This window comes from Pseudophryne corroboree, chromosome 4, assembly GCF_028390025.1.
Source record: "Pseudophryne corroboree isolate aPseCor3 chromosome 4, aPseCor3.hap2, whole genome shotgun sequence".
Lineage (NCBI taxonomy): Eukaryota > Metazoa > Chordata > Amphibia > Anura > Myobatrachidae > Pseudophryne > Pseudophryne corroboree.
Window position 1 is genome coordinate 580812561 of NC_086447.1, and position 26936 is coordinate 580839496.

The following is a 26936-nucleotide window of genomic DNA, read 5'->3' on the forward strand; positions in this document are numbered from 1 at the left end:
TCTAAGTTGCTTGACGTTGTCAGGGCCTTGAAAATATATGTTTCCAGGACGGCTGGAGTCAGAAAATCTGACTCGCTGTTTATCCTGTATGCACCCAACAAGCTGGGTGCTCCTGCTTCAAAGCAGACGATTGCTCGTTGGATTTGTAGTACAATTCAGCTTGCACATTCTGTGGCAGGATTGCCACAGCCAAAATCAGTAAAAGCCCATTCCACAAGGAAAGTGGGCTCATCTTGGGCGGCTGCCCGAGGGGTCTCGGCTTTACAACTTTGCCGAGCAGCTACTTGGTCAGGGGCAAACACGTTTGCTAAATTCTACAAATTTGATACCCTGGCTGAGGAGGACCTGGAGTTCTCTCATTCGGTGCTGCAGAGTCATCCGCACTCTCCCGCCCGTTTGGGAGCTTTGGTATAATCCCCATGGTCCTTACGGAGTCCCAGCATCCACTAGGACGTCAGAGAAAATAAGATTTTACTTACCGATAAATCTATTTCTCGTAGTCCGTAGTGGATGCTGGGCGCCCATCCCTAGTGCGGATTGTCTGCAATACTTGTATATAGTTATTGTTACAAAAATTTGGGTTATTATTGTTGTGAGCCATCTTTTCAGAGGCTCCTTTGCGTTTATCATACTGTTAACTGGGTTCAGATCACGAGTTGTACGGTGTGATTGGTGTGGCTGGTATGAGTCTTACCCGGGATTCAATATCCTTCCTTATTATGTACGCTCGTCCGGGCACAGTATCCTAACTGAGGCTTGGAGGAGGGTCATAGGGGGAGGAGCCAGTGCACACCACCTGATCCTTAAGCTTTTATTTTGTGCCCTGTCTCCTGCGGAGCCGCTATTCCCCATGGTCCTTACGGAGTCCCAGCATCCACTACGGACTACGAGAAATAGATTTATCGGTAAGTAAAATCTTATTATTTGTGGTACCGAAACCGGACGGTTCGGTGAGACCCATTCTAAATTTGAAATCCTTGAACACATACATAAAGAAATTCAAGTTCAAGATGGAATCGCTCAGGGCGGTTATTGCAAGCCTGGACGAGGGGGATTACATGGTATCCCTGGACATCAAGGATGCTTACTTGCATGTCCCCATTTACCATCCTCACCAGGAGTACCTCAGATTTGTGGTACAGGATTGCCATTACCAATTCCAGACGCTGCCGTTTGGACTGTCCACGGCACCGAGGGTATTTACCAAGGTTATGGCGGAAATGATGATACTCCTTCGAAGAAAGGGAGTTTTAATTATCCCGTACTTGGACGATTTCCTAATAAAAGCGAGGTCCAAGGAACAGTTGTTGGTGGGAGTAGCACTATCCCAGGAAGTGCTGCACCAGCACAGCTGGATTCTGAATATCCCAAAGTCACAGCTGGTTCTGACGACACGGCTACTGTTCCTGGGTATGATTCTGGATACAGTCCAGAGAAAAGTGTTTCTCCCGGAGGAGAAAGCCAGGGAGTTGTCATCTCTAGTCAGAGACCTCCTGAAACCAAAACAGGTATCAGTGCATCGCTGCACGCGGGTCCTGGGAAAGATGGTGGCTTCTTACGAAGCAATTCCCTTCGGCAGGTTCCATGCCAGAATCTTTCAGTGGGACCTGTTGGACCAGTGGTCCGGATCGCATCTTCAGGTGCATCGCTTAATAACCCTGTCTCCAAGAACCAGGGTGTCTCTACTGTGGTGGCTGCAGAGTGCCCATCTTCTAGAGGGCCGCAGGTTCGGCATACAGGACTGGGTCCTGGTGACCACGGATGCCAGCCTTCGAGGCTGGGGGGCAGTCACACAGGGAAGAAACTTCCAAGGACTATGGTCGAGTCAGGAGACTTCCCTTCACATAAATATTCTGGAACTAAGGGCCATCTACAATGCCCTAAGTCAAGCAAAATCCCTGCTCCTACACCAGCCGGTGCTGATCCAGTCAGACAACATCACGGCAGTCGCCCATGTAAATCGACAGGGCGGCACAAGAAGCAGGATGGCGATGGCAGAAGCCACAAAAATTCTCCGATGGGCGGAGAATCATGTACTAGCACTGTCAGCAGTGTTCATTCCGGGAGTGGACAACTGGGAAGCAGACTTCCTCAGCAGGCACGACCTCCACCCGGGGGAGTGGGGACTTCACCCAGAAGTCTTCCAGATGCTGGTAAACCGTTGGGAAAAACCACAGGTGGACATGATGGCGTCCCGTCTCAACAAAAAAGTTAAAAAAATATTGCGCCAGGTCAAGGGACCCTCAGGCGATAGCTGTGGACGCTCTAGTGACACCGTGGGTGTACCAGTCGGTTTATGTGTTCCCTCCTCTGCCTCTCATTCCAAAGGTATTGAGAATAATAAGAAAGCGAGGAGTAAACACAATTCTCGTGGTTCCGGATTGGCCAAGACGAGCGTGGTACCCGGAACTTCAAGAGATGCTCTCAGAGGACCCGTGGCCTCTACCGCTCAGACAGGACCTGATACAGCAGGGGCCCTGTCTGTTCCAAGACTTACCGCGGCTGCGTTTGACGGCATGGCGGTTGAACATCGGATCCTAAAGGAAAAGGGTATTCCGGAAGAAGTCATTCCTACGCTTATTAAGGCCAGGAAAGATGTTACGGCAACGCATTATCACCGCATATGGCGAAAATATGTTGCATGGTGCGAGGCCAATAAGGCCCCAACAGAGGAATTTCAACTAGGTCGATTTCTGCATTTCCTGCAAGCAGGAGTGGATATGGGCCTAAAACTAGGCTCCATTAAAGTACAGATCTCGGCTCTGTCGATTTTCTTTCAAAAAGAACTAGCTTCAGTACCTGAAGTTCAGACTTTTGTAAAAGGAGTGCTGCATATTCAGCCCCCGTTTGTGCCTCCAGTGGCACCTTGGGATCTCATCGTGATGTTGAGTTTCTTAAAATCACATTGGTTTGAGCCACTAAAAACCGTGGATCTGAAATATCTCACGTGGAAAGTGGTCATGTTATTAGCCTTGGCTTCAGCCAGGCGAGTGTCAGAATTGGCGGCTTTATCATGTAAAAGCCCTTATCTGATTTTCCATATGGATAGGGCAGAGTTGAGGTCTCGTCCCCAATTTCTCCCTAAGGTGGTGTCAGCGTTTCACCTGAACCAGCCTATTGTGGTGCCGGTGGCTACTAGTGAATTGGAGGACTCCAAGTTGCTAGACGTTGTCAGGGCCCTGAAAATATATGTTTCCAGGACGGCTGGAGTCAGAAAATCTGACTCGCTGTTTATCCTGTATGGTGCAAGCTGGGTGCTCCTGCTTCTAAGCAGTCTATTGCTCGCTGGATTTGTAGTACAATTCAGCTTGCACATTCTGTGGCAGGCATACCACAGCCAAAATCTGTAAAGGCCCATTCCACAAGGAAGGTGGGCTCATCTTGGGCGGCTGCCCGAGGGGTCTCGGCTTTACAACTTTGCCGAGCAGCTACTTGGTCAGGGGCAAATACGTTTGCAAAATTCTACAAATTTGATACCCTGGCTGAGGAGGACCTGGAGTTCTCTCATTCGGTGCTACAGAGTCATCCGCACTCTCCCGCCCGTTTGGGAGCTTTGGTATAATCCCCATGGTCCTTACGGAGTTCCCAGCATCCACTAGGACGTTAGAGAAAATAAGAATTTACTCACCGGTAATTCTATTTCTCGTAGTCCGTAGTGGATGCTGGGCGCCCATCCCAAGTGCGGATTGTCTGCAATACTTGTAAATAGTTATTGTTAACTAAAGGGTTATTGTTGAGCCATCTGTTGAGAGGCTCAGTTGTTTTCATACTGTCAAACTGGATATAGTATCACGAGTTGTACGGTGTGATTGGTGTGGCTGGTAAGAGTCTTACCCGGGATTCTAAATCCTTCCTTATTATGTCTGCTCGTCCGGGCACGGTGTCCTAACTGAGGCTTGGAGGAGGGTCATAGTGGGAGGAGCCAGTGCACACCAGGTAGTCATAAATCTTTCTAGAGTGCCCAGCCTCCTTCGGAGCCCGCTATTCCCCATGGTCCTTACGGAGTTCCCAGCATCCACTACGGACTACGAGAAATAGAATTACCGGTGAGTAAATTCTTATTTTATTCTGAATTTTTCTTAATATTGACTATGGCGATCTAATAAAAATAATTTAAAGTACTGTTTCTGAGTGCTGAGCCCTGCACCATTTTCATGTTGGAAATCACATTTGGTGCTTGACTTTTACTGTGTTGTACAGTATGGTTAGCTTGTCATGTCACCTGTAACAGTTATATTAGTCTCGCCAGATAATCTCTGAATAATAGGTCTTCCAGAGTATGTTATAGTGACAGACCTCATTAAATTTATTAACAACTCAACTTCCTAGTGTTCTTTAGGTCTTGGTGGAACTTTGGTATTTTACAATTGACAGATGACATTGCTTTGTCCCTATTAGAGACTCTTCCCATCCTCGTATGTTGGTTTTAAATGTTTAAACTATGCACATAAAGCTGCCCTTTGGTAAGCGGCTAGAAGCATTTGTGTCTTCCTCTTTGTCATCTCCAGATACGTCAATCTGAAAATCGCTGCCAGTGACTTATGGGGTACTTCAGACACGGTAATTGCCACCACCAAAGAGATTTGTGGAAATAATGCTTCCCACTGTGGCCATTTCGGTTCCGCTCACAGTATACACTTTAGAAATCAGTAGCATGTGCCTTGCTAGGCCATAAATCTAAGAACACAGAAAATCTGAACTAGAAACTAGAATTTTATTACAAGAATAACTTCAGAGCTTTCAGTTAAAAAAAAGAGTTACAAAGTATATAGGATTACACACAGATTTAAGACAATCTCAGAGAAAATAATAAAAGGATAAAACAAATCCAGAGTACTTATTACGAAAATTGAGAACCCTTGTTGTGAATGAGTCACATTAGAAGCAGTCAATACAGTACCAGTTATGATGGAGTCTCCTTACGTACTTCACACGTGCTGTTCTCAGCTCATGTTTATACCCCCTGGCAGTTACTCCAAAAAGAAGCCCCAATCCTTGTGGATTTTAACCCTTTTTTGTGCCCATGACCAAGTATATTCCAATTTAAACGAGCGGTTGCTACAGAGAATTCATCATAGTTTATCAGAAGTGTTCATGATGTGTGACCAGCCCAGCCCTAGCAGGAAAACCCTTATCCGCAATTTAGCTTCTTCGATAAAGAAGCATTGGAACAAGAAGCCAAGTATGACTTATTAACAGACACCTAATTCTATTAAAAATACATGTTTTTACTATCTTTTTTTTTGTTTACAATTACTGTAGATTGATTGCACGGGGTGGCGATTGGGGCGATCGCCCCCATAATACTGTGTGGCTGTGATCACCCTGTCTCCCACTGTAATCTCTGTATGCTGCTTTGTAGAGTTCAAAGATCTTAGATTGATTATGCTGATTGCCATATTCTGGATCTATCAAGTGCCGAGCTGCTTATGACAGTCCTCTGAGACCCCCGGCAGCGGCTACTTTGCTGTATATCTCACAGCCTTGAGAATGATCTGTAACATCAGACAGTGAGTAAAATGCTAAAGCAGACACAGGGGGGTCTACAGGAATCAGCCCCCCTCTAAAAAAAAAAAAGTCTAGATCCGCTTCTGCATGGGGGAGGCATTGTTTTGTGCTTACATTAATAAAATCTCAGAACACAATGCAGAGAACTATAAAAAGAAGCAGACTATGGGCTTAATTAATGTGTGTACACATATGCCTATGCAGCAGGTGAAGCTGCCACCTAGAAAAGAATATACAGTAGATGCACACCGGAGGTATCGCATTGTCCTCAGCAAATGCATACATATATGCAGCACTGACGCAACAACAAGGAACATTGGCCCTCATTCCGAGTTGATCGCTCGGTATTTTTCATCGCATCGCAGTGAAATTCCGCTTAGTACGCATGCGCAATATTCGCACTGCGACTGCGCCAAGTAATTTTACAATGGAGATAGTATTTTTACTCACGGCTTTTTCATCGCTCCGGCGATCGTAATGTGATTGACAGGAAATGGGTGTTACTGGGCGGAAACAGGCCGTTTTATAGGCGTGCGGGAAAAAACGCTACCGTTTCCGGAAAAAACGCAGGAGTGGCCGGGGAAACGGGGGAGTGTCTGGGCGAACGCTGGGTGTGTTTGTGACGTCAAAACAGGAACGACAAGCACTGAACTGATCGCACAGGCAGAGTAAGTCTGAAGCTACTCTGAAACTGCTAAGTAGTTAGTAATCGCAATATTGCGAATATATCGGTCGCAATTTTAAGAAGCTAAGATTCACTCCCAGTAGGCGGCGGCTTAGCGTGTGTAACTCTGCTAAAATCGCCTTGCGAGCGAACAACTCGGAATGAGGGCCATTGACTCCTCGAGTGAGTCTATGGTGATGCAGACTGGCCGCGGCAGTAGTGATGCTGGTGCTATGGGGGTAATTCAGACTGCATCGCTGCAGCAGCATGGCGGGCGCACTGCGCATGTGCAGCCAGTGAGATGATTGACAGGCAGAGGCGGTCGCGGGGCAGGTGGGGTTTGCCAACGGCATTAGAACGCTGTTGGCAGGGTGCGGTCTGGACAACGGCGACGTGTCCGGTCCATTGTGAGGGCTGTGTGACATCATATGCAGCCGCTGCGACCTGGGACGCGGTGGATAGCCCCCTGCCAGCGCGCAGGAGTTGCGCTGGCAGAGAGCTACTTGTCAGGTATAAAAGCATCACCACCGTGCAATACTTTTGTACCTGTGGGGGGGGTTAAAGATAGGGCCTCACATGTGGAGCGGACTAGCCCTGTGCGGGGCGTCCCCCCGTATGTCAGAGAAACTGATTGCAGATGTGCTAGGTCTGAATCACCCCCCTATGCTTCTCTACATACCTGGTCATAGCTGATGGTGGATACATGCCCCAAAAATGGCCATGACATGCCTGCTTTTTTCCACCACTAGTCTCCCAAATGATTCCTTCCTATTAATCATGGAGTTAAAAATCTCACTGCAATCTCACGTGGTGTGTTCGCAGTGCAATCACTGCACATGCGCAGTCTGCCGATAATCACTCAGTTGCGTGAACATCAGCATTACGTCCAAACATGAAATAGGCCCCGAGGTCAGGGTGCGGAGGATACAGTGCGGGCTCAAACAGCCCAGGTCAATACATAGACAATAATCATGATATTAAAGCACTGTCCATCTACGCACCATAAACATATTTTATTTACGTACATTCACCTGAGGAACATAGCCAGAATCAAGCACATAATTCCCTCAGATGACATGCCAAAAGTCATACATGCATTTGTATCATCTCGTTTAGACTACTGTAATGCCCTCTACCTTGGTCTGCCAGCAAAAGAATTGCAACGCTTACAGCTGGTGCAAAACACACCTGCCAGGCTGTTAACCAACCAGCCCCGTTCTAGCCACATAACACCCATCCTCTACTCCCTTCACTGGCTGCCTGTAAGATGGCGAATCATCTTCAAGATTGGCTTACTGAGTTTCAAAGCATTACATGACCAAGGCCCAAGGTACCTGAAACAGCTTCTGACCCCATACTGCCCCACTCGATTACTGCGATCTGTAGATGAAGGACTTTTAGCTGTACCTAGAATCTACCGTAATTCATCTGGGGGTCGAGCTTTTAGTCATGCGGCTCCGACTCTATGGAACTCACTTCCCCGCACAGTGCGAGAGGCCCCAACTATAGAATCCTTCAAAAGTAGACTCAAGACTTTCCTGTTTACTCAAGCATTTCCATAGTGTCCCTTTTAGTATCTTCATGCTTCTGTATTTTATGAAAATGTACTTCATTATTTTCTGTATTATATTATGCTATATATCTGTTAAGCGCCTTGAGTCCTATTGGAGAAAGAGCGCTATATAAATAAAATTATTATTATTATTATTATTATTATAACATATAATCAAAACAATACAGTGTACACTATTATAACAATACAATTGAATCACAAAGGATAAAATAAGTGCATAATACAGTACTAAATATTACTGAATAAAAACAATGGGCCTAATCAGAGACGCACTGCACATGTGCGTGATAGTCTTGTGACTGTGGTGTATTAGTGTGGATTAGGATGCAGAGTGATTAACAGACAATTAATGGGGGAGGTCCAATGATGCAACTGATGCTGCGTCTTTGTATGCAAGCTGACGGATATAAGAAGCTAGCACTGGGCATCCCTATTCAAAGAGAGCTGCTATGACATTTGCAGTGATGTAATTAGCTTCTTCCTTCAGTGCTGATCATAATACCAGACTGTGGGGCTCAGTAGGGTGAACTAGCATTTATGTACCCCCTGGTATTGCCACATCCCATGCAATGGCCACTGGCACTCCCCCCGTCCCTCAGACAGACCTTCATTTGTCACAAAAAAATAACATCTCTCACCTTGACTGATGCAGCATCCAGTGAAGGAGGCTGTTTCTGAAGTCTTCTGGTGTCCGCGACCGGATCCTCCTCATGGCTTGACCTCCGCCTCTAATTTGGGGGTATTCAGGGATGGACGCAGATCTTGCTTCCGATGGATGCAGCTGCTGCATGCGAATGCAGTGGCTGTGTCCATCTCTGAGTATGGCCCATTATGCGATGTGACTTCATGACATCACGTCGCCCACGAAGTGGAGCAGAGTAAGCGCAAGCAAGTACTGTACAAGTAAAGTTTCTCCCGAACAGCTGCGTGCCTGTCAGAGCCGGGAGTGGGAGCTGGATCAGAATACAGAAAGAGCCACATGTGGCTTGAGAGCTGCAGGTTGGGCGCTGCTGGACTACAGACTTTTTCCAAAAGTGTGTAACGTACCTGCAGTGCCTTCATGACCTGAAGAGGAGGGACCAACAGGGACAGGGAAGGGTTTATATACTACATGGAAGGAGAGGAGCAATCATCTTTATCTCAGTGGCCAGCCACGGTCTGCCCACCCACGTGCTTATGCACTCAAACCACCTCTGTTCCTCTATTCCCAGCAGTATTGTTTGTGAAAATAAAATCATTTTAGGCAGCCTCCAGGTGGTACTGCAGTGCACTGAATGGCATCCATCTCAAATGCTTGAGGCGCCGTCTGGCCCTTGATATGCGCCTTTGTTAATTTCTCTTCAGCAGGAGGATCGACCAACCCAATATGACTATGCCACTGTGTGCATCCATTACAATCCCCACTGCAGGTATTGGGTCTGTGCCATTTTTTAGAACTTCGATAAAAGGAAATATTTTACTTGCATAATTGTATTTTAAGTGTTTATGTGGAGAGTGAGAAATTATAATTTTGTATTTTTCCTTTGTTTAGGTACTGCCTTTTCCTAGTCAAGTAGTGTATAACAGAGTTGGAAAATGTGGCAGCAGGACAGTTGTCTTACTATTACGCATCTTATCAGAAAAACATGGGTTCAATTTGGTTACCTCTGACATTCACAATAAAACCAGACTGACCAAAAATGAACAGGTAAGCAAAAATCTTCCATTTATAGATGTTCAATGTTAGTTTGGTACACAGCATTGTTTGGTCATTACTAATGGTAGTTTCACAAGAAGCTTTTTAAACCTGAGATCACAAAAGATTAATTCCATTTATTAACATTTTACTAAACCTCCAGTTAGATGGTTTCCTATCTACATAGTTATTCTTCCAAAAACTTTGTACATGACCTTGAAAGTGAGTTATTTTGACAATACATCCAATAACAGACATGTTTTACATGTAACAAATCCAAATATGTGTGCAGAGGAAACTACATCTTGAAAATAGACAAAATATCTCTGGAATTTTTCATCAATGTTTTACTTAGCATTTTGCCATCTGAACAAATCTCAAACAATTTAGAAAATATGCAAATGAAAAAAGTTGACTTGTATTCTCTTGTAGCCAGACATAACTAGGTTAGAGACATGAAATATTTTCATAATCTGATAATCAAATAGTTCTATTTGTCTAGTCATACATTTCAATGAGATTGTTGTAACATTAAATGATTACCATGTTTTGTTAGTCAATACTTGTGAAGTATTCCAACATTATGCAGATATTTTATCATCAGTAATGTTCATTAAAATTTTCAGGGAAAAGGGTACAGAAAAAAGGAAAAGGGAACATGCAATATAAGGAATAATAAAACTAAATAGATAGCAGAGAAGTGGTGAAACAAACAAGTAATAATCATATAGTAAAAACGATACTTCCAGAAGAATGAACCTTGTTTACACTAAATGCCAATGGGTCAGACATAGACGGTTTATAGATATATTGAGCACCCTAGCCATTTGTCACATATTCATGCCAGGCCATCCACTTCATAATCGGAAAAGGGGGATGAGTAGGAGCATGGCACAAAAGCAGTTTCCATTGTAAAGTGAAAGTGGACTTTGTGAAATACCTTAGTATGGGAGGACGTAGGGGCTTTTTCCAACATTGTGCTAAAGTGGCTTGCGCTGCTGTACAGATATGACCAAACACATCCTCTGATGGCGTTGCACTGACACAGGATATAGTTGTAGAAGTGCCATAGGTAAGGAAGAGGTCAAAGTTAGGACAACACTTTAGGAATCATCAAGAAAATCTCATCCCAAAAATTGCTGAGAATAAGACACCCAAAAGAATGAAAACTGTGGCCAACTTATCCGCAATGTCGCAAACAAAACTTGGAGCAAGAGGGGACAAATGGTGTACAGTCTAAGATCTAGTCTGTATAACAATTGGATATGCATTTCTGAATGATTCAGACATCGAGACCTGCAATAGGAGTTTACATACATTATCTCACATTAAGCATCAGAAATTGAGTGACCCAAGTCAAGCTCCCAGCGAGACTGAAAGAACGACTTAACAAATGGGCATAACTCTAGCAGAAACTTATACCAAGAGATAATGCTATTCCTACTCCCACCAGAAGAGAATCAATACAATACATCACCAGGGGGTAAACGTAAAGACCCAGAAGAGCAGACTACACTCTGAAACCAGTGACGGAACTGTCAATGCTGAAATATACTGTATCCATAAAAGGGAGGGAATAGCGATCCTGTAAACAAAGGAAATTAAAGTAAAATACCACCATCCATTAGGTTTCCCAAAGATTTAGTACCAAATAGAGACATTAAGATTAACGATTCATTTAGCAGTTGCCCAAATGTAAATAGCAGGAGTAAGGAGACAGACCTATGGGACTTTCAAGACAAAGTTTTCCCAAATGTGTGTGGAAGCTCTCGTAGAGGAGAGAAGTGTCAAAGCTGGAGGACACATATTTTTAGGTGTCGACAAAAGCTTGTCCAAAGGTAACCCAAGCAACTAAATTCTTCAAGGGATACCCAACAATTAGGAAAAATAAAAGGTATTGTGCGAAAGAGATATAGTAGATATTTTAACTGCATCTGTGAAGATCTCTATACTGAAAATTAGTATTTATTAAATCAGGGGCAGATTTATTAAGGCTGGGGAAGTGATAAAGTAGAAGTTGAAAACGCACCAGCCAGTCAGCTCCTAACTGTCATTTTTTCAAATCCAGCCTGTAATATGGAAGTTAGGAGCTGATTGGCTGATGCGTTATCACCTTCCACTTTATCATTTTACCAGGCTTAATAAATCTGCCCCTCAGTACTGTAAAACAGGTACGTGATATAAGGTGAATGGGACTTTTAAACTTCTATAATGCTTCTGACTACCTGCTGTCTCTGGGTGAGCTGTCAAACCCGGACTTCTGTTTTTCCTATTGCAGCTGTGCTATCCAAAAAGCCCGGAGTTATAAATCTCCACTGCAGGTACAGAAAGTACAGGTCTTGTTTTTCTTTTCCCTTAGAAGAAGCTGATCTCAGCAGAATGTGGGCAATTGTGGTGAGACACCAGCCCTCTCATCACAATACTAAAACATATACAGTAATTGATATTATTAGTTAATTATAGTCCGAAAAGGCTTAATGAACACATATTAAAGAATACAAAATTAATCATTAATTATGCAATGCCATTAGTAATCTAAAATCAATATTACATGGAGACAGTTGTTTATACAGTAGCAAATAAGTAGTAAAATGCTTATTGTCAGAGCAATGCATTGATAAAATATTGAGTTCATATTTTATTGTGAAAACCTACGTATCAAATCATGTTTTTTTGCTGATTTGGAAAGGTAGATTAATACTAAAGCAAAATATTTCTTTGTGGTGTTTATGAAAAAAACTAAAACATTTATTTTAGTTTACTTTTTGCAATTCCAATTAATATAAAGAACACTTTTGTGGCAGAATTGGTGTTAGTAGAGCAAGAAGGTTAATGGTATGGTTTTTTATTGATAGTGAATATAACAATTACCATTATGAATGCTGCAATGTGATCAGTACTATAAAAAAAAATGGCAAAATAGGCTCAGCACCAGGGTATGAACACTTTTAGCAGCAAAAGGGTTCATGAATTCATTAATGAGGGGGAGTTTTCTACTTGATTTATTACAGTGCTGGATTAAGGGAAGGGCAACAGGTGTGGCCGTCCCGGGGCACCCACACACTACGTATGGAATCATAAGGCTCCCTCTGGCGGCTCAGCTGTTTAGTGAAATCCCGCAAGACAGTGACTGTGAGCCGCCGGCTGCTGAGGCACGCTGTCTGCTGCTGCTCTCGTCGTAAGTGATATGTGTGTGTGTAGGTGTGTGGCGCGGATGTGTATGTGTGTTGCAGATGTGTATTTGGACAGAGCGGGTGTGTGTGTGTGGCGTGGATGTGTGTGTGGACAGAGCAGGTGTGTGTGTGGCAAGGGTGTGTGTGTGTATGACGTGGGGGTTGCACAAGGGGGGGGGGGGGCTTTGCCAGCAACTTTAGAGGTTGGGGCCCCCACAAACTCCGTTGCCCTGGGCCTCCGCCACCCTTAATCCGGCCCTGCTTGATTATTAAGTCAGAAAATGTATGAATGTTAGACAAAATACAGTACATCAACAGGAGTCAGCACACAATTAGACAAGGCATACTAAGAAAAGGTACTGTACTGGATGTGTTGGATTTTGAAACCACATCTGTCTGAACTAAATTAATTGATAAGGATAAAATGCAACTTAATGTCCACCATTCATCTACCAAATACTACTTTATTGTAACTTCAGGTATTTACAGTATGTTATTTTGTTATGGAGCAAACTGGTGAATCATCTGCAGGGCCAGAAGCTGTTTTTGCATTTCAAAGGGACGTTTTGTTGTTAATGAAAGTTTGCATTTCTATGAAAAGTTCGTATCCATCCTCGCCATACCAATGTATTCTTGCAAATGGCCATTACATGTCTGTCTGTCTGTCTGTATCTATCTATCTATCTATCTATCTATCTATCTATCTATCTATCTATCTATCTATCTGTCTATCTCATATTGAATGTCAAATACTGATTTTATATTTGTAGAGCTTAAGGGGTATATTTCCTAAAGGTTGATTTTGATTTACAGTGGGGATTGAAAGTTTGGGCACCCCAGACAAAAATTCATTTTAATGTGCAAAAAGAAGCCAAGGAAAGATGGAAAACTCTCCAAAAGGCATTAAATTACAGATTAGACATTCTTATAACATGTCAAAAAAAGTTTGATTTTATTTCCATCATTTACACTTTCAAAAGAACAGAAAACAAAAAATGGCATCTGCAAAAGTTTGGGCACCCTGCAGAGTTAATACCTTGTACTGCACCCTTTGGCAAGTATCACAGCTTGTAAACGCTTTTTGTAGCCAGCCAAGAGTCTTTCAATTCTTGTTTGAGGTATCTTTGCCCATTCTTCCTTACAAAAGTCTTCCAGTTCTTTGAGATTCCTGGTCTGTCTGTGACGCACTGCTCTTTTAAGGTCTATCCATAGATTTTCTATTATGTTGAGGTCAGGAGATTGTGAAGGCCATTGCAAAACCTTCAGTTTACGCCTCTTGATGTAATCCACCGTGGATTTTGAGGTGTGTTTAGGATCATTATCCATTTGTAGAAGCCAGCCTCTCTTTAACTTCAGCTTTTTCACAGATGGCATCAAGTTAGCGTCCAAAATTTGCTGGAATCTTATTGAATCCATTTTTCCTTCTACTCGTGAAATGTTCCGTGTGCCACTGGCTGCAATACAACCCCAAAGCATGTTTGATCCACCCCCATGCTTAACAGTTGGACAGAGGTTCTTTTCATTAAATTCTGTGCACTTCCTTCTCCAAACGTACCTTTGCTCATTGCGGCCAAAAAGTTTTATTTTAACCTCATCGGTCCACAGAACTTTATTCCAAAATGCATCAGGCTTGTCTATATGTTCATTTGCAAACTTCAAACGCTGATTTTTGTGGTGAGGACGTAGAAGAGGTTTTCTTCTGATGACTCTTCCATGAAGACCATATTTGTACAAGTATCTCTTTATAGTGGAATAGTGTACCACAACTCCAGTGTCTGCCAGATCTTCCTGGAGGGATCGTGCAGTCAAACGTGGATTTTGACTTGCTTTTCTCACAATCCTGCGAGCGGTTTTGTCTGATATTTTTCTTGGTCTTCCAGATCTTGCTTTAACTTCCACTGTTCCTGATGACTGCCATTTCTTAATTACATTCCGAACAGAGGATATGGGCATCTGATAACGCTTTGCTATCTTCTTATAGCCTTCTCCTGCTTTGTGAGCGTCAACTATTCTCAGTTTCAGTGTTCTACACAACTGCTTAGAGGAACCCATGGTGCTGATTGTTGGAGCAAGGTCAGATGAGTCTGGGCTTTTAAAACCTTTGAGATTGACATCACCTGGTCTTTCCAGACGATGATTGAGAACAATCCATGACACTGCCAGGTCTCAGCTGTCCAAAGGGGGCAGTACAAGGTATTAACTCTGCAGGGTGCCCAAACTTTTGCAGATGCCATTTTTTGTTTTCTGTTCTTTTTAAAGTGTAAATGATGGAAATAAAATCAAACTTTTTTTGACATGTTATAAGAATGTCTAATCTGTAATTTGATGCCTTTTTTGAGATTTTTCCATCTATCCTTAGCTTCTTTTTGCACATTAAAATCAATTTTTGCCTGGGGTGCCCAAACTTTCAATCCCCACTGTAAGATCGATCTTAATTGATGTTGGGCTTCCAGGTATAAAACACACGTTTACTAACATTTAAAAATGAATATAAAAAATCATCTGTTAGTAAATGTGTATTTTAGACTGTACTTACAATGCACCAATAAACATTATTAATAACTACAGGAAATGTATGACGCACATACTGTAATTTTGCTCCAAGTTTGCACCAAAAATATTTTTGGCAAGTCTGTATCTTCTATATTGTTGTACAGCATATTAGCAATATCACAGGGTATTCATATGAACAAGCAACTAAGCAGCTGTCATGAATTAAAATGTTTTAAAGTGCAACAAAGGGTTGGACACTCATAAAATATGACCACATTTTTGCTAGAGCACAAAATAGCATGTCATATATCAGTCATACTGTATTCTTCCCTCGTGACAAGATTTTGAAGTCAACTTTGACTAAGCATCCTCTGACACAAGACACTGAAAAAGCTTTTGTAGGCTTTAGGGATGGATATGCCCACTTTAGCAAGGACACATAAAACACTGGATGTATTTTTTCAAAATAAATTTGGCACTTGAAGATCAAAGACAACAGCAGATAGTTTTTTTAAGAGCTGAAGTGCACCAATGTATTGTTCTGCTAACTACTATAGTGGTAAGTTGTTTTTTTGTGGAGAACCATACTTGTGTGGCAACGTTACATCTCTCCCACAAACTCATACCCCCTATCCTGTGCACTCTGGAATGCCAGATCTGTTTGTAACAAACTAGTCCCCACTCATGACCTTTTCATTTCCAACTCCCTACACCTACTAGCCATTACTGAAACTTGGATTACGCCCTCTGACACTACTTCTGCTGCTGCTCTCTCTGCTGGGGGCCTCACATTCACACACCCCCCCGACCTGGGGGTCGCCATGGGGGTGGTGTTGGGGTCCTTTTACCTTCTAGTTACTCCTACCAACTCATACCACCAGAACCATCCCTTATATTCTCTACATTTGAGGTCCAAGCCATATGCCTCTTCCAACCAGTCCATCTTAGAGTAGCTGTCATTTACCGCCCCCTGGCACTGCTTCCAAATTCATCGACAACTTTGCTTCCTGGCTTCCTCACTTCCTCTCTTCTGACATTCCCACCATTATCCTAGGCAATTTCAACATCCCTATTGACATCCCCACACAATCCCCTGCCTCTAAACTCCTTAACCTCACCTCTTCACTTGGTCTCTCCCAGTGGACCTCCTCACCCTCCCATGTGAATGGGAGCTCACTGGATCTGGTCTTCACTCACCGCTGTGATATTTCTGATTTTTCCAACTCCGCATTTCCCCTCTCTGACCACCACCTGCTCTCCTTTAACCTATCTCTCTCGACTTCCCCATCTCTACCTCCTAAGGCTACCATCACTAAGCGTAACATTGAAGCTATTGACACCACATTCCTTTCCTCCCTGTTTGACTCACTCTCTCTCTCCTAACCTCTCTCTCTCATGCCCTGAACAAGCCACTTCCACATACAATGCTTCCCTTACTTCTGCTCTTGACTCTGTTGCTCCACCAACCACTATTCACCCTCGCAAATTAACACCTCAACCCTGGCACACCAAATGCACCAGATATCTGCAAAAATGCTCACGTACTGCTGAGCGACACTGGAGGAAATCACGCTCTAAGGCAGACTTCCTCCATTTCAAACTTATGCTCTCATCCTTCAGTGCTGCCCTTTCTCTTGCTAAACAGTCATACTTCAAGAACCTCATCTCCTCCCAGTCTTCCAAGCCCCGGCGCCTCTTTGCCACTTTCAACTCACTCCTCTGCCCACCTCCACCTCGTCTCCCTTCCTCACTCTCTGCTCTTGACTTTGCCACTTAGTTCACATCCAAAATTGACTCCATACGTCAGGACATCACATCACACCAGACCATCAGTAACCAGCCTTCTCCCATCCCTTACCAACCCTCCCCATCCCTCGCACCAACTCTGTCATCTTTCTCCCATGCATCTGGAGAGGAAGTCATGGCCCTCATTCGTTCCTGTCCCCTCAGCACCTCCCCACTTGACCCTATCCCCTCCCGCCTCCTCCGCTACCTCTCTTCTTCTGCTTGTTCCCATCTTTCCCACCTTCTCAATCTCTCCCTATCATCAGGCACTGTCCCCTCTGCCTTCAAGCATGCACTCATCTCTCCTATTCTTAAAAAACCTACCCTTGATCCAAACACTCTCTCCAACTACCGACCCATCTCTCTCCTCCCTTTTGCCTCCAAACTCCTTGAGCGTATTGTCTACAACCGCCTTACTTCCTTTCTTTCCTCACACTCACTGCTTGACCCATTCCAATCTGGGTTCCGTCCTCTCCACTCCACTGAAACTGCCCTTACAAAAGTATGCAATGACCTCCATGCTGCTAAATCTAAGGGACACTACTCTCTACTTATTCTACTTGATCTCTCTGCTGCTTTTGACACTGTGGACCATCCTCTCCTACTGCAAATCCTTCACTCCATTGGTCTGCGTGACACTGCCCTCTCTTGGTTGTCGTCCTACCTTTCTTACCGTTCATTCTCTGTCTCCTCTCATGACTCCACCTCCCCCTCACTTCCACTAACTGTAGGGGTACCCCAAGGTTCTGTCCTTGGTCCTCTTCTCTTCTCTCTCTATACGTCCTCACTAGGTAAGCTCATTAGTTCTTTTGGTTTCCAATATCATCTCTATGCTGATGACACTCAAATCTATCTTTCCTCTCCAGACCTCTCCCCTACTCTCCTCACTCGTATCTCCAACTGTCTCTCTGCTATCTCTTCCTGGATGTCCCAGCGCTTTCTTAAACTTAACATGTCTAAGACCGAGCTGATCATCTTCCCTCCCTCCCGCATAACCTCACCTCCTACAATCTCATTATCTATTGATGGCACTACTATCTCCTCTACCCCCCAAGTGCGCTGTCTTGGAGTAATCCTTGACTTCTCCCTCTCCTTCAAACCACACATTCAGCACCTCTCACAAACCTGCCGTTTTCATCTAAAAAATATTTCCAGGATCAGACCCTTTCTGACCCAGGATGCTACTAAGACTCTTACCCACTCACTGGTCATCTCCAGACTGGACTACTGTAATCTCCTCCTGACTGGCATTCCTGACAAATACCTCTCTCCACTCCAATCTATCCTCAATGCTGCTGCCCGGCTCATTTTCCTCACCAAACGCACTACGTCCACCTCTCCTCTCTTACTAGACCTTCACTGGCTCCCCTTCCCTTTCAGAATCCATTTCAAGCTTCTCACACTTGCTTACAAAGCCCTCACCCACTCCTCTCCCATCTACATCTCTGATCTTATCTCGCTTTACACTCCAACCCGTCCTCTTCGCTCTGCTAATGCTCGCCGACTCTCCTGCCTACGGATTACTTCCTCCCACTCCTACCGCCAAGATTTTTCACGTGCTGCACCACTTCTCTGGAATTCCCTACCTCTCCCCCTCAGACTCTCCACCTCTCTACAAAACTTCAAACGGGCTCTCAAGATCCACTTCTTCACCAAACCCAGCCAAATCTCATCCTAAACCTCTGTTCCACGCTCTCTATGTACCCCATCGGTCTCACCCCTGTCTGTCTACCCCTCCCCTTTAGAATGTAAGCTCTCACGAGCAGGGCCCTCTTCCCTCATGTGCTTACCCTTTTCTTACTTTAAAAATCTTCAGCTACACCAAATCCAGCAGTCTTCTGCCACCTGATACTTATTCCAGTGTCATCTGCTGATGTAGCTATGTTTATTTACCCTGTACTTGTCCTATATTGTCGTCAACTGTAAGTTGCTGTTTTCCTGTTTGATTATTTGTTTATGTACTCTGTAATTGGGTGCTGCGGAACCCTTGTGGCGCCATATAAATAAAGGATAATAATAATAATAATAATAATAAATACTGAATCTTGTCTGCTTGGCATTTGTAGAACTTTTGAGCCCACTGCAGATCATGGAGTAAGGCTTGATGGGTCTTATGTATAGTTGGTGTATCTGACTGTTAGAAAGCCAATAAAGAATTGGAAAATCCTTCTGGACTACATATATTTTGTGTGTGATACCTTATCACAAGTTGTCTAGAATATCACAAGTTACACAATAGAGTTTTATAGAATAATAGGTAATGACATCTTATCACGTGTGTCAAGCTGGAGATGGATAAAGAAGATGTCCTGACATGAAGGAGACACTGGTAAAGATAATGCCCAGTACTAGCATGCTACATATAGAGGATATTACTGTGTTAGTGATATCCTACTGTGGTAGTGATATCGTTCTTGCACAATTGTATGGACAAAATTAACAGCAATTTGCATAGATTATCCTTTGGTGGCATTAGGACTAGGAATGGTATACGTTCAATTTGCTGTCTGTCGGCATCCCGGCGTCCAGGATGCAGACGCCTGAATCACGACAGCTGGCAATGCCAGCAGCCGGAATACCAGCGCAACAGGGCTAGTCCCACTCGTTGGTGTCCACGACACCCATAGAGTGGAAATACAACCTGCCAAGCCCCCACAAGGGGGCTCTATGCGCTCATCTATGGCCTAGCTGCATTGAGACATCATAGGTCACTCAGCCACATGCCGTCCTGCCCTACAGTGCAGCCTCTACATCACTGTGGCTACACTGACTAATCCTGGTACCCGTACTTAGCTCTTCTCCTCCAGTGATGTGTGTGAAATATTAGATCTACACTAAAAAGGTCTACAGTCAATAGGTCGACATGCATTAGGTCAACAGGGGAAAAAGGTCAACATGGAAACGTAGACAATAGAAAAGGTCAACATGGAAGTGGTCGACACAAAAAAGGTAGACACTTTTTTTTTGGGGGGGGGGGTTTCTCACATTTCTGCCACAAACAAGTCCCATTAATGTACCATGTACCCTCGCTTCGGGCAAGGGGTGCAATCGTAGTCCACATGGATGATAAAGTATTAAAAAGTTGAAAAAAGAAACTTTAAAAACTTGTGTTGACCATGTGTGTTGTTCATTGCCATGTCGACCTTTTGACTCTGTCGACCTTTTGAACCTGTTTACCTTTTACATGGTACAAACAAAAGGCTTTCTCAAATTGGCGCCTTTACACCATATATTAAACAATAGAAAAAGCAACCTTAGCTGTAATTTTCTGCTTGGTTCAGAGGCGCTCCCCTCCAAACAGAAATAGTCACAATTTCACCTTTCATGCAGTCTCTTTTCCTATTTAATGTCTCAAAGACAAGAAAAAGAGGAGGACCACCAGGGAATGCAATTGGAAAGTTTATTTACACATCAAACTCACAAATTTTAAAGTAAAACACGCATGTAACATATCACAAGGAGATTGGGTTTCTCTTTCTTGTCAAACAAGACCTCCTGTGCACAATGAATGGTCTGGGCTTTACACAGGTCATTCCTTCTGCCACACGTAAAAGTGGTCACACTCTTGATCTTGTCTTTCAGATTGGATTAGAAGTTACTGACCTAAAAATAAACCCAGTCATCTGGTCAGACCACCACTCCCTTTGGTTCTCAGATGCAACCCCTCAAATAAGATCTCTGCCCGTGGAGTTGACCAGGTATCGTCCAAGCAGGGGTATGACTCCCCAGGCTTTAGCAGCAAATCTGGATCTCTCTGCTATACTGGGTGCCTGTTCCCTAGTCCGTTATTATAATAGCGATGTTATGGCTGCAAGTGATATTATTACCCCTGTGCATATAAGACCTCGTAAACCACAACGTCGAGCTCCCTGGTTCGACAACAGTGTTAGTGAGCTCAAGAAAAGGGGGCATAGACTGGAAAGACGATGGAGGAAGACTAACCTAGTGGATGACAAAACAATACTAATAAAGCATAACGAAGAATATCAATCGACACTCACCCATAAGAAATCACAGTTTCTGTCAAATGAGATCATGGCAGCAAAAAAATAGGCCAGCTCAACTTTTCCGCACAGTGGAGATGCTTTGCAAGCCAGCATGCCTGCAGACTGATGAAATCCTCTCCCAGGCAAGATGCAATGAGTTTGCAAACTTCTTTGCAAATAAAATATCCACCATCCGGGCTGGAATCTCCACAGTGCCATCAAAGGAGTGCCAAACTACAAAGCCTGCCATTATAAGCCACCTGCCTTCATGGACCAGCTTTAACCCAGTGGATGTAAAGGACATTGCTGAAATTGCTCGGATTTTGTGTCCCATCACCTGTGATCTGGACCCTGCCTCAACCAAGCTGCTAATAGGTTGTATGGATATAATTGGTCCTGTCTTTGCAAAAATTGTTCAGTGCTCTTTGCAGACAGGCATTTTTCCTGGACCCCTAACGGAAGCAATTGTTAGACCGCTTCTTAAAAAACCTAATTTAGATCCTGACTGCATGACAGGCCGGTATCAAACCTTCCTTTTCTAGGAAAGGTTATTGAGAAAGTGGTTGCAAATCAACTGGAAACCCGCCTGACAACTCATGATATCTATGATACATTCCAAACAGGATTCAGGAGAAGACATAGCACTGAAACAGCCCTGGTGTGTGTGTTAAATGATCTTCTGATGGCAAGAGATATTCCATCAAACGAGATGCGGCACTCATGGGTCCTAATGCAAGCAGTTTGCAGCAGGTTTTCTTGGCTTGTCAACGTTTCATTTATTCATATAAATTTTGTTGTGTCCTGACGAAAATTATTTGAATATATGAAACGTTGACAAGCCAGGAAAACCTGCTGCACACTGCTTGCATTAGGACCCGTGAGTGCCACATCTCGTTTGATGGACTATATGCACTTTACTTGATGGCACCCGGGCACACTTCCAGTTTATTAACAGTGAGTGTCGTCTCTCCATGCACAGATATATATATATATATATATATATATATATATATATAAAAACCCCCGGAGGTGTGTGTGTTTGTATATATATATGTATGTATATATGTATGTATATATATATATGTATATATATGTATATATGTATGTATATATATATGTATATATATACATATATATATATACATACATATATATATATATATATATATATATACACACACACCTCCGGGGTTTTTTATATATATATATATATATATATATACACACATATATACACCTCGGAGGTTCTCAATGATAAAAAAACATGCACTGCACTGCAGAGTTATTTAGAAGTGAATATCTTACTTCATGATAATTATGGTGTTTTGTGATTGCATACCCCATTTTCAGGAAGCATACTTTTTTTTATGCTTCCTGAAGACGGTGTGTGCAATCCCAGAAACGTCATAATTAGCATGAAGTTAAATATTTATTTCTAAACAACTCTGCAGTGCAGTGCATGTTTTCGATCATTGAGAACCTCCAGAGTATATTTACAGCTGCACTGGCATTCAGGAGGTTAACTGCTAAGAGGAGAGTGCTGGACTTATTTGGATGTGTGTATATACTCAAATAATTGTTAAAAATATATATGCTGTACGTGTATACACTCACCGCTGGAGTAGATAGATGAGAGTGGAGTCCGGGCCTTAGCCTCCGTGCAGTGAGGCCAGCGTTTGCGGCTTGGAGCAGGTGCTGGATGTCACAAATATATACTAAGGAAGCTGGACTTTTAATAACCAGTGAAACAAGTTGAGCCTATCCTTGAAGCACCTACCGGCTACCAGGATCCCACTCCACTACCTTGCATCCTTTGGGAACCTTTCGCATCTATTTGGCAACAATTTGGACATCGATCGACCATTTGAACTTTGCACCACAGTATTATTCCGGTATATCCCTTCACCTTCAAAATGGATTTTTAAGGCTGATGCAACACCAAGGGATCATCATCCTTTTACATCCGGTAAACAATATTGCTCTACAGTGACTGCATTTGATTGGAAGTTGTCCAGTTAAAAACCACTGGAAACACCAATACATATGTGAGTGGACTTGCAATAGAGATCCGATGTAGGGAAGCGTTTTCTATATATGAGTTTTATTACAAACAGCATGTATTATACACCCTTTCACGTTTTATTGTGTATTTTAAGGAATAAATTGTGATTCTTTCTTATCAAGAAAACAAGCCTATGTATATGTTCTTTACAGCCAGCGCTGGTACATCTATATGTTGGATATCACAGGGGCAGCAGGTGAGGTGCGCTCAAAACCGCTGTCAGGGCTCCGTGCATCTATAACCCAAAAGGCTGTGAGGATGCAGGCGGGAGGGTTTGCAGGAGGCGCTGCCGGGCGGGAGGGCAGAGGGAGACATGGAGACTTGCAGCAGCGGTGGGTCCATGACTGCGCCATACGCGGTGGAGGAGCAACTGGCCGAGGGAGCCAGGCAGCGTTCCCCGCACCCCCTTAACTCCCGCGCTCTGGCAAACGCAGGATTTATTCAGGAGGGTTTCCGTGGGTATGTGTGTGCGTGTGTGTGTGTGTGTGTGTGTGTGTGTGTATGTATGTGTATATTTATATAAATATGTATATATATGTATATATATATATACACATCTCAAATCCAATGTAGGCACTCGGTCTTATTTAAAAGAAACACCTCTAGAGTCAGCAATCTGTAGCAACGTTTCAGGATTTATTTCCCTTCATACATACAACATACATGTACCAAACGTACCTTATATACACGAGCAGTACACATAACGCTGGGCGGCACCAGTTTCCGTTGGCCAGTAGGGAGGTGTTTCCGGAACGCCATCCCGTATCGCTCTGGAGGGATACAGGACAGCGTTCCGGAAGCACCTCCCGACTGGCCAACGGAAACTGGTGCCGCCCAGCGTTATGTGTACTGCTTGTGTATATAAGGAACGTTGTATGTATGAAGCCTGACGAAGGGAAATAAATCCCGAAACATTGCTGCAAATTGCTGACTCTAGAGGTGTTTCTTTTAAATAAGACCAAGTGCCTACTTTGGATGTGCTGTATTGTTTGACTACGGCACCATGGTAATATTCCTGATGGAGGAGGGTACCAGTCTATTGGACTCTCTGTCTCTGTCTCTCTCTCTCTGTCTCTCTCTCTCTCTCTCTCTCTCTCTCTCTCTCTATATATATATATATATATATATAGATATAATATGTGTGTGTATATATATATATATAGCATACACATTCATACATACACAAACACACATACATACATAAGCACACATACATACCTACAAATACATACAGTACATTCAGTATACATATATGGTATACATACAGTACCACCAGGGTAGCGTCTAGTTACCCTTCCACCAGGGGCTGGGAGGTGGAAGCAGCAGGCTGGCGGTCCTGTGAGGAGGGAGGGAGCTGCTGTGGCTGAGAACGCGCAGCCAGCAGCTTCCCCCGGACTTTCTCTGTGCAGAGAGCTACGTAGCTCTCCGCTGCTGCTCCTGCTCCGCGGTCGCGATCATAGCTTTTGCTGAGACGGAGACACTGCTGTCTCTATCTGAAAAATTAAACTTTTGGCTCATCAGGGGGGGTTTCCAGGTACTCGGACCCCCCCCCCCCCTTCCCCGCGTGCCCTACTGTTAGTATACCCCCCCAGTTGCGGCCATGGCCTCTGCTATATGCGTCAGCAGTCAGTAGAGGCCATCCCACAGACCAAATGACTCCTTTGTATGCTACAAGCTGTCACAACTGAAAGTGAACGTCAGAATGCTGGAAGATGTTACAGCCTGCTGCTAATTAATTAAAAAACACTGATCTGACTGTTTCACACTTGCTGCTTATGGAAAGAGGGTGCTGGGGAGAAGGAAAGTGCCACTGTAGTCAATTCCTTTGTTGTAATCAGCTAATGAGACATTTAACCCAGATTCTTTTTACCAGAATTATCTAATTTTAGCCTTGATAAGTGGGATCTAATGTTAAATCAATTATAAACGACTTGTAATTTCATCTGTACACAGACACACACACGTACACTGCATGGTGACACGTGTGGCCACTTACTGGTGGTGGTGGTGGTGGGGAGACGGTGAATCAATCTGGCAGGCCTGTGTGGGGTGAGCAGTACGATGACCGGGAGTAGAAGGGGTCGGTGCTGGGGCTGCAGATGATGTGTGTGAGGAGGAAGCAGATTACCGGCTCAGCTTCTTTATATATACTGCGTGCCAGTGGTGGGGCGGGGTCATGTGCTCACCCCTCCCACACCCTGCACAGGCCATGCACAGAAACCTCTGGCCAGCTGCTGGTGGTTACTGGTGTCCTCCCCCACACTGACCGGGAGCTATACGAGGATCGGTGAGCTTACACATGCCAGTGCAGCATCATTAAAGCCTACCCATTACAGATATACAGCATCTATATATATACACTGCTCAAAAAAATAAAGGGAACACTAAAATAACACATCCTAGATCTGAATGAATGAAATATTCTCATTAAATACTTTGTTCTTTACATAGTTGAATGTGCTGACAACAAAATCACACAAAAATTATCAATGGAAATCAAATTTATTAACCCATGGAGGTCTGGATTTGGAGTCACCCTCAAAATTAAAGTGGAAAAACACACTACAGGCTGATCCAACTTTGATGTAATATCCTTAAAATCAGTCAAAATGAGGCTCAGTAGTGCCTGTATGACCTCCCTACAATGCCTGGGCATGCTTCTTATGAGGTGGCAAATTGTCTCCTGAGGGATCTCCTCCCAGACCTGGACTAAAGCATCCGCCAACTCCTGGACACTCTGTGGTGCAAAGTGGCATTGGTGGATGGAGCGAGACATGATGTCCCAGATGTGCTCAATTGGATTCAGGTCTGGGGAACGGGCGGGCCAGTCCATAGCATCAATGCCTTCGTCTTGCAGGAACTGCTGACACACTCCAGCCACATGAGGTCTAGCATTGTCTTGCATTAGGAGGAACCCAGGGCCAACCGCACCAGCATATGGTCTCACAAGGAGTCTGAGGATCTCATCTCGGTACCTAATGGCAGTCAGGCTACCTCTGGCGAGCACATGGAGGGCTGTGCGGCCCCCCAAATAAATGCCACTCCACACCATTACTGACCCACTACCAAACCGGTCATGCTGGAGGATGTTGCAAGCAGCAGAACGTTCTCCTTGGAGTTTCCAGACTCTGTCACGTCTGTCACATGTGCTCAGTGAGAACCTGCTTTCATCTATGAAGAGCACAGGGGTCAAGTGGCGAATTTGCCAATCTTGGTGTTCTCTGGCAAATGCCAAACGTCCTACACAGTGTTGGCCTGTAAGCACAACCCCCACCTGTGGACGTCGGGCCCTCATACCACCCTCATGGAGTCTGTTTCTTATCATTTGAGTAGACACATGCACATTTGTGGCCTGCTGGAGGTCATTTTGCAGGGCTCTGGCAGTGCTCCTCCTGTTCCTTCTTGCACAAAGGTGGAGGTAGCGGTCCTGCTGCTGGGTTGTTGCCCTCCTACGGCCTCTTCCACGTCTCCTGATGTACTAGCCTGTCTCCTGGTAGCGCCTCCATGCTCTGGACACTACGCTGACAGACACAGCAAACCTTCTTGCCACAGCTCGCATTGATGTGCCATCCTGGATGAGCTGCACTACCTGAGCCACTTGTGTGGGTTGTAGGGAAGTCATACAGGCACGTGGAGGCCACACACACTACTGAGCCTCATTTTGACTTGTTTTAAGGACATTACATCAAAGTTGGATCAGCCTGTAGTGTGTTTTTCCACTTTAATTTTGAGTGTGACTCCAAATCCAGACCTCCATGGGTTAAGAAATTTTATTTCCATTGATAATTTTTGTGTGATTTTGTTGTCAGCACATTCAACTATGTAAAGAACAAAGTATTTAATAAGAATATTTCATTCATTCAGATCTAGGATGTGTTATTTTAGTGTTCCCTTTATTTTTTTGAGCAGTGTATATATGAAAGGCTAACGCTATACACACAGACACTCAAACACTCAACATAACAGAGCCCCGGCTCTCAGCAGCAGGACTTCCAGAAACCCGGCAGCTCCTGTGTG

General features: G+C 44.0%; 1 protein-coding gene across 1 annotated transcript in view; it reads left to right on the forward strand.

The window, feature by feature from the left end:
- Window positions 1–26936, forward strand: part of UST (uronyl 2-sulfotransferase) — a 641538-nt gene that overhangs the window by 446473 nt on the left and 168129 nt on the right. The window contains exon 3 of the mRNA XM_063917505.1: window positions 9277–9432. Within this exon, the coding sequence (XP_063773575.1) occupies window positions 9277–9432 (156 nt within the window). The remainder of the gene's footprint in view (window positions 1–9276; window positions 9433–26936) is intronic.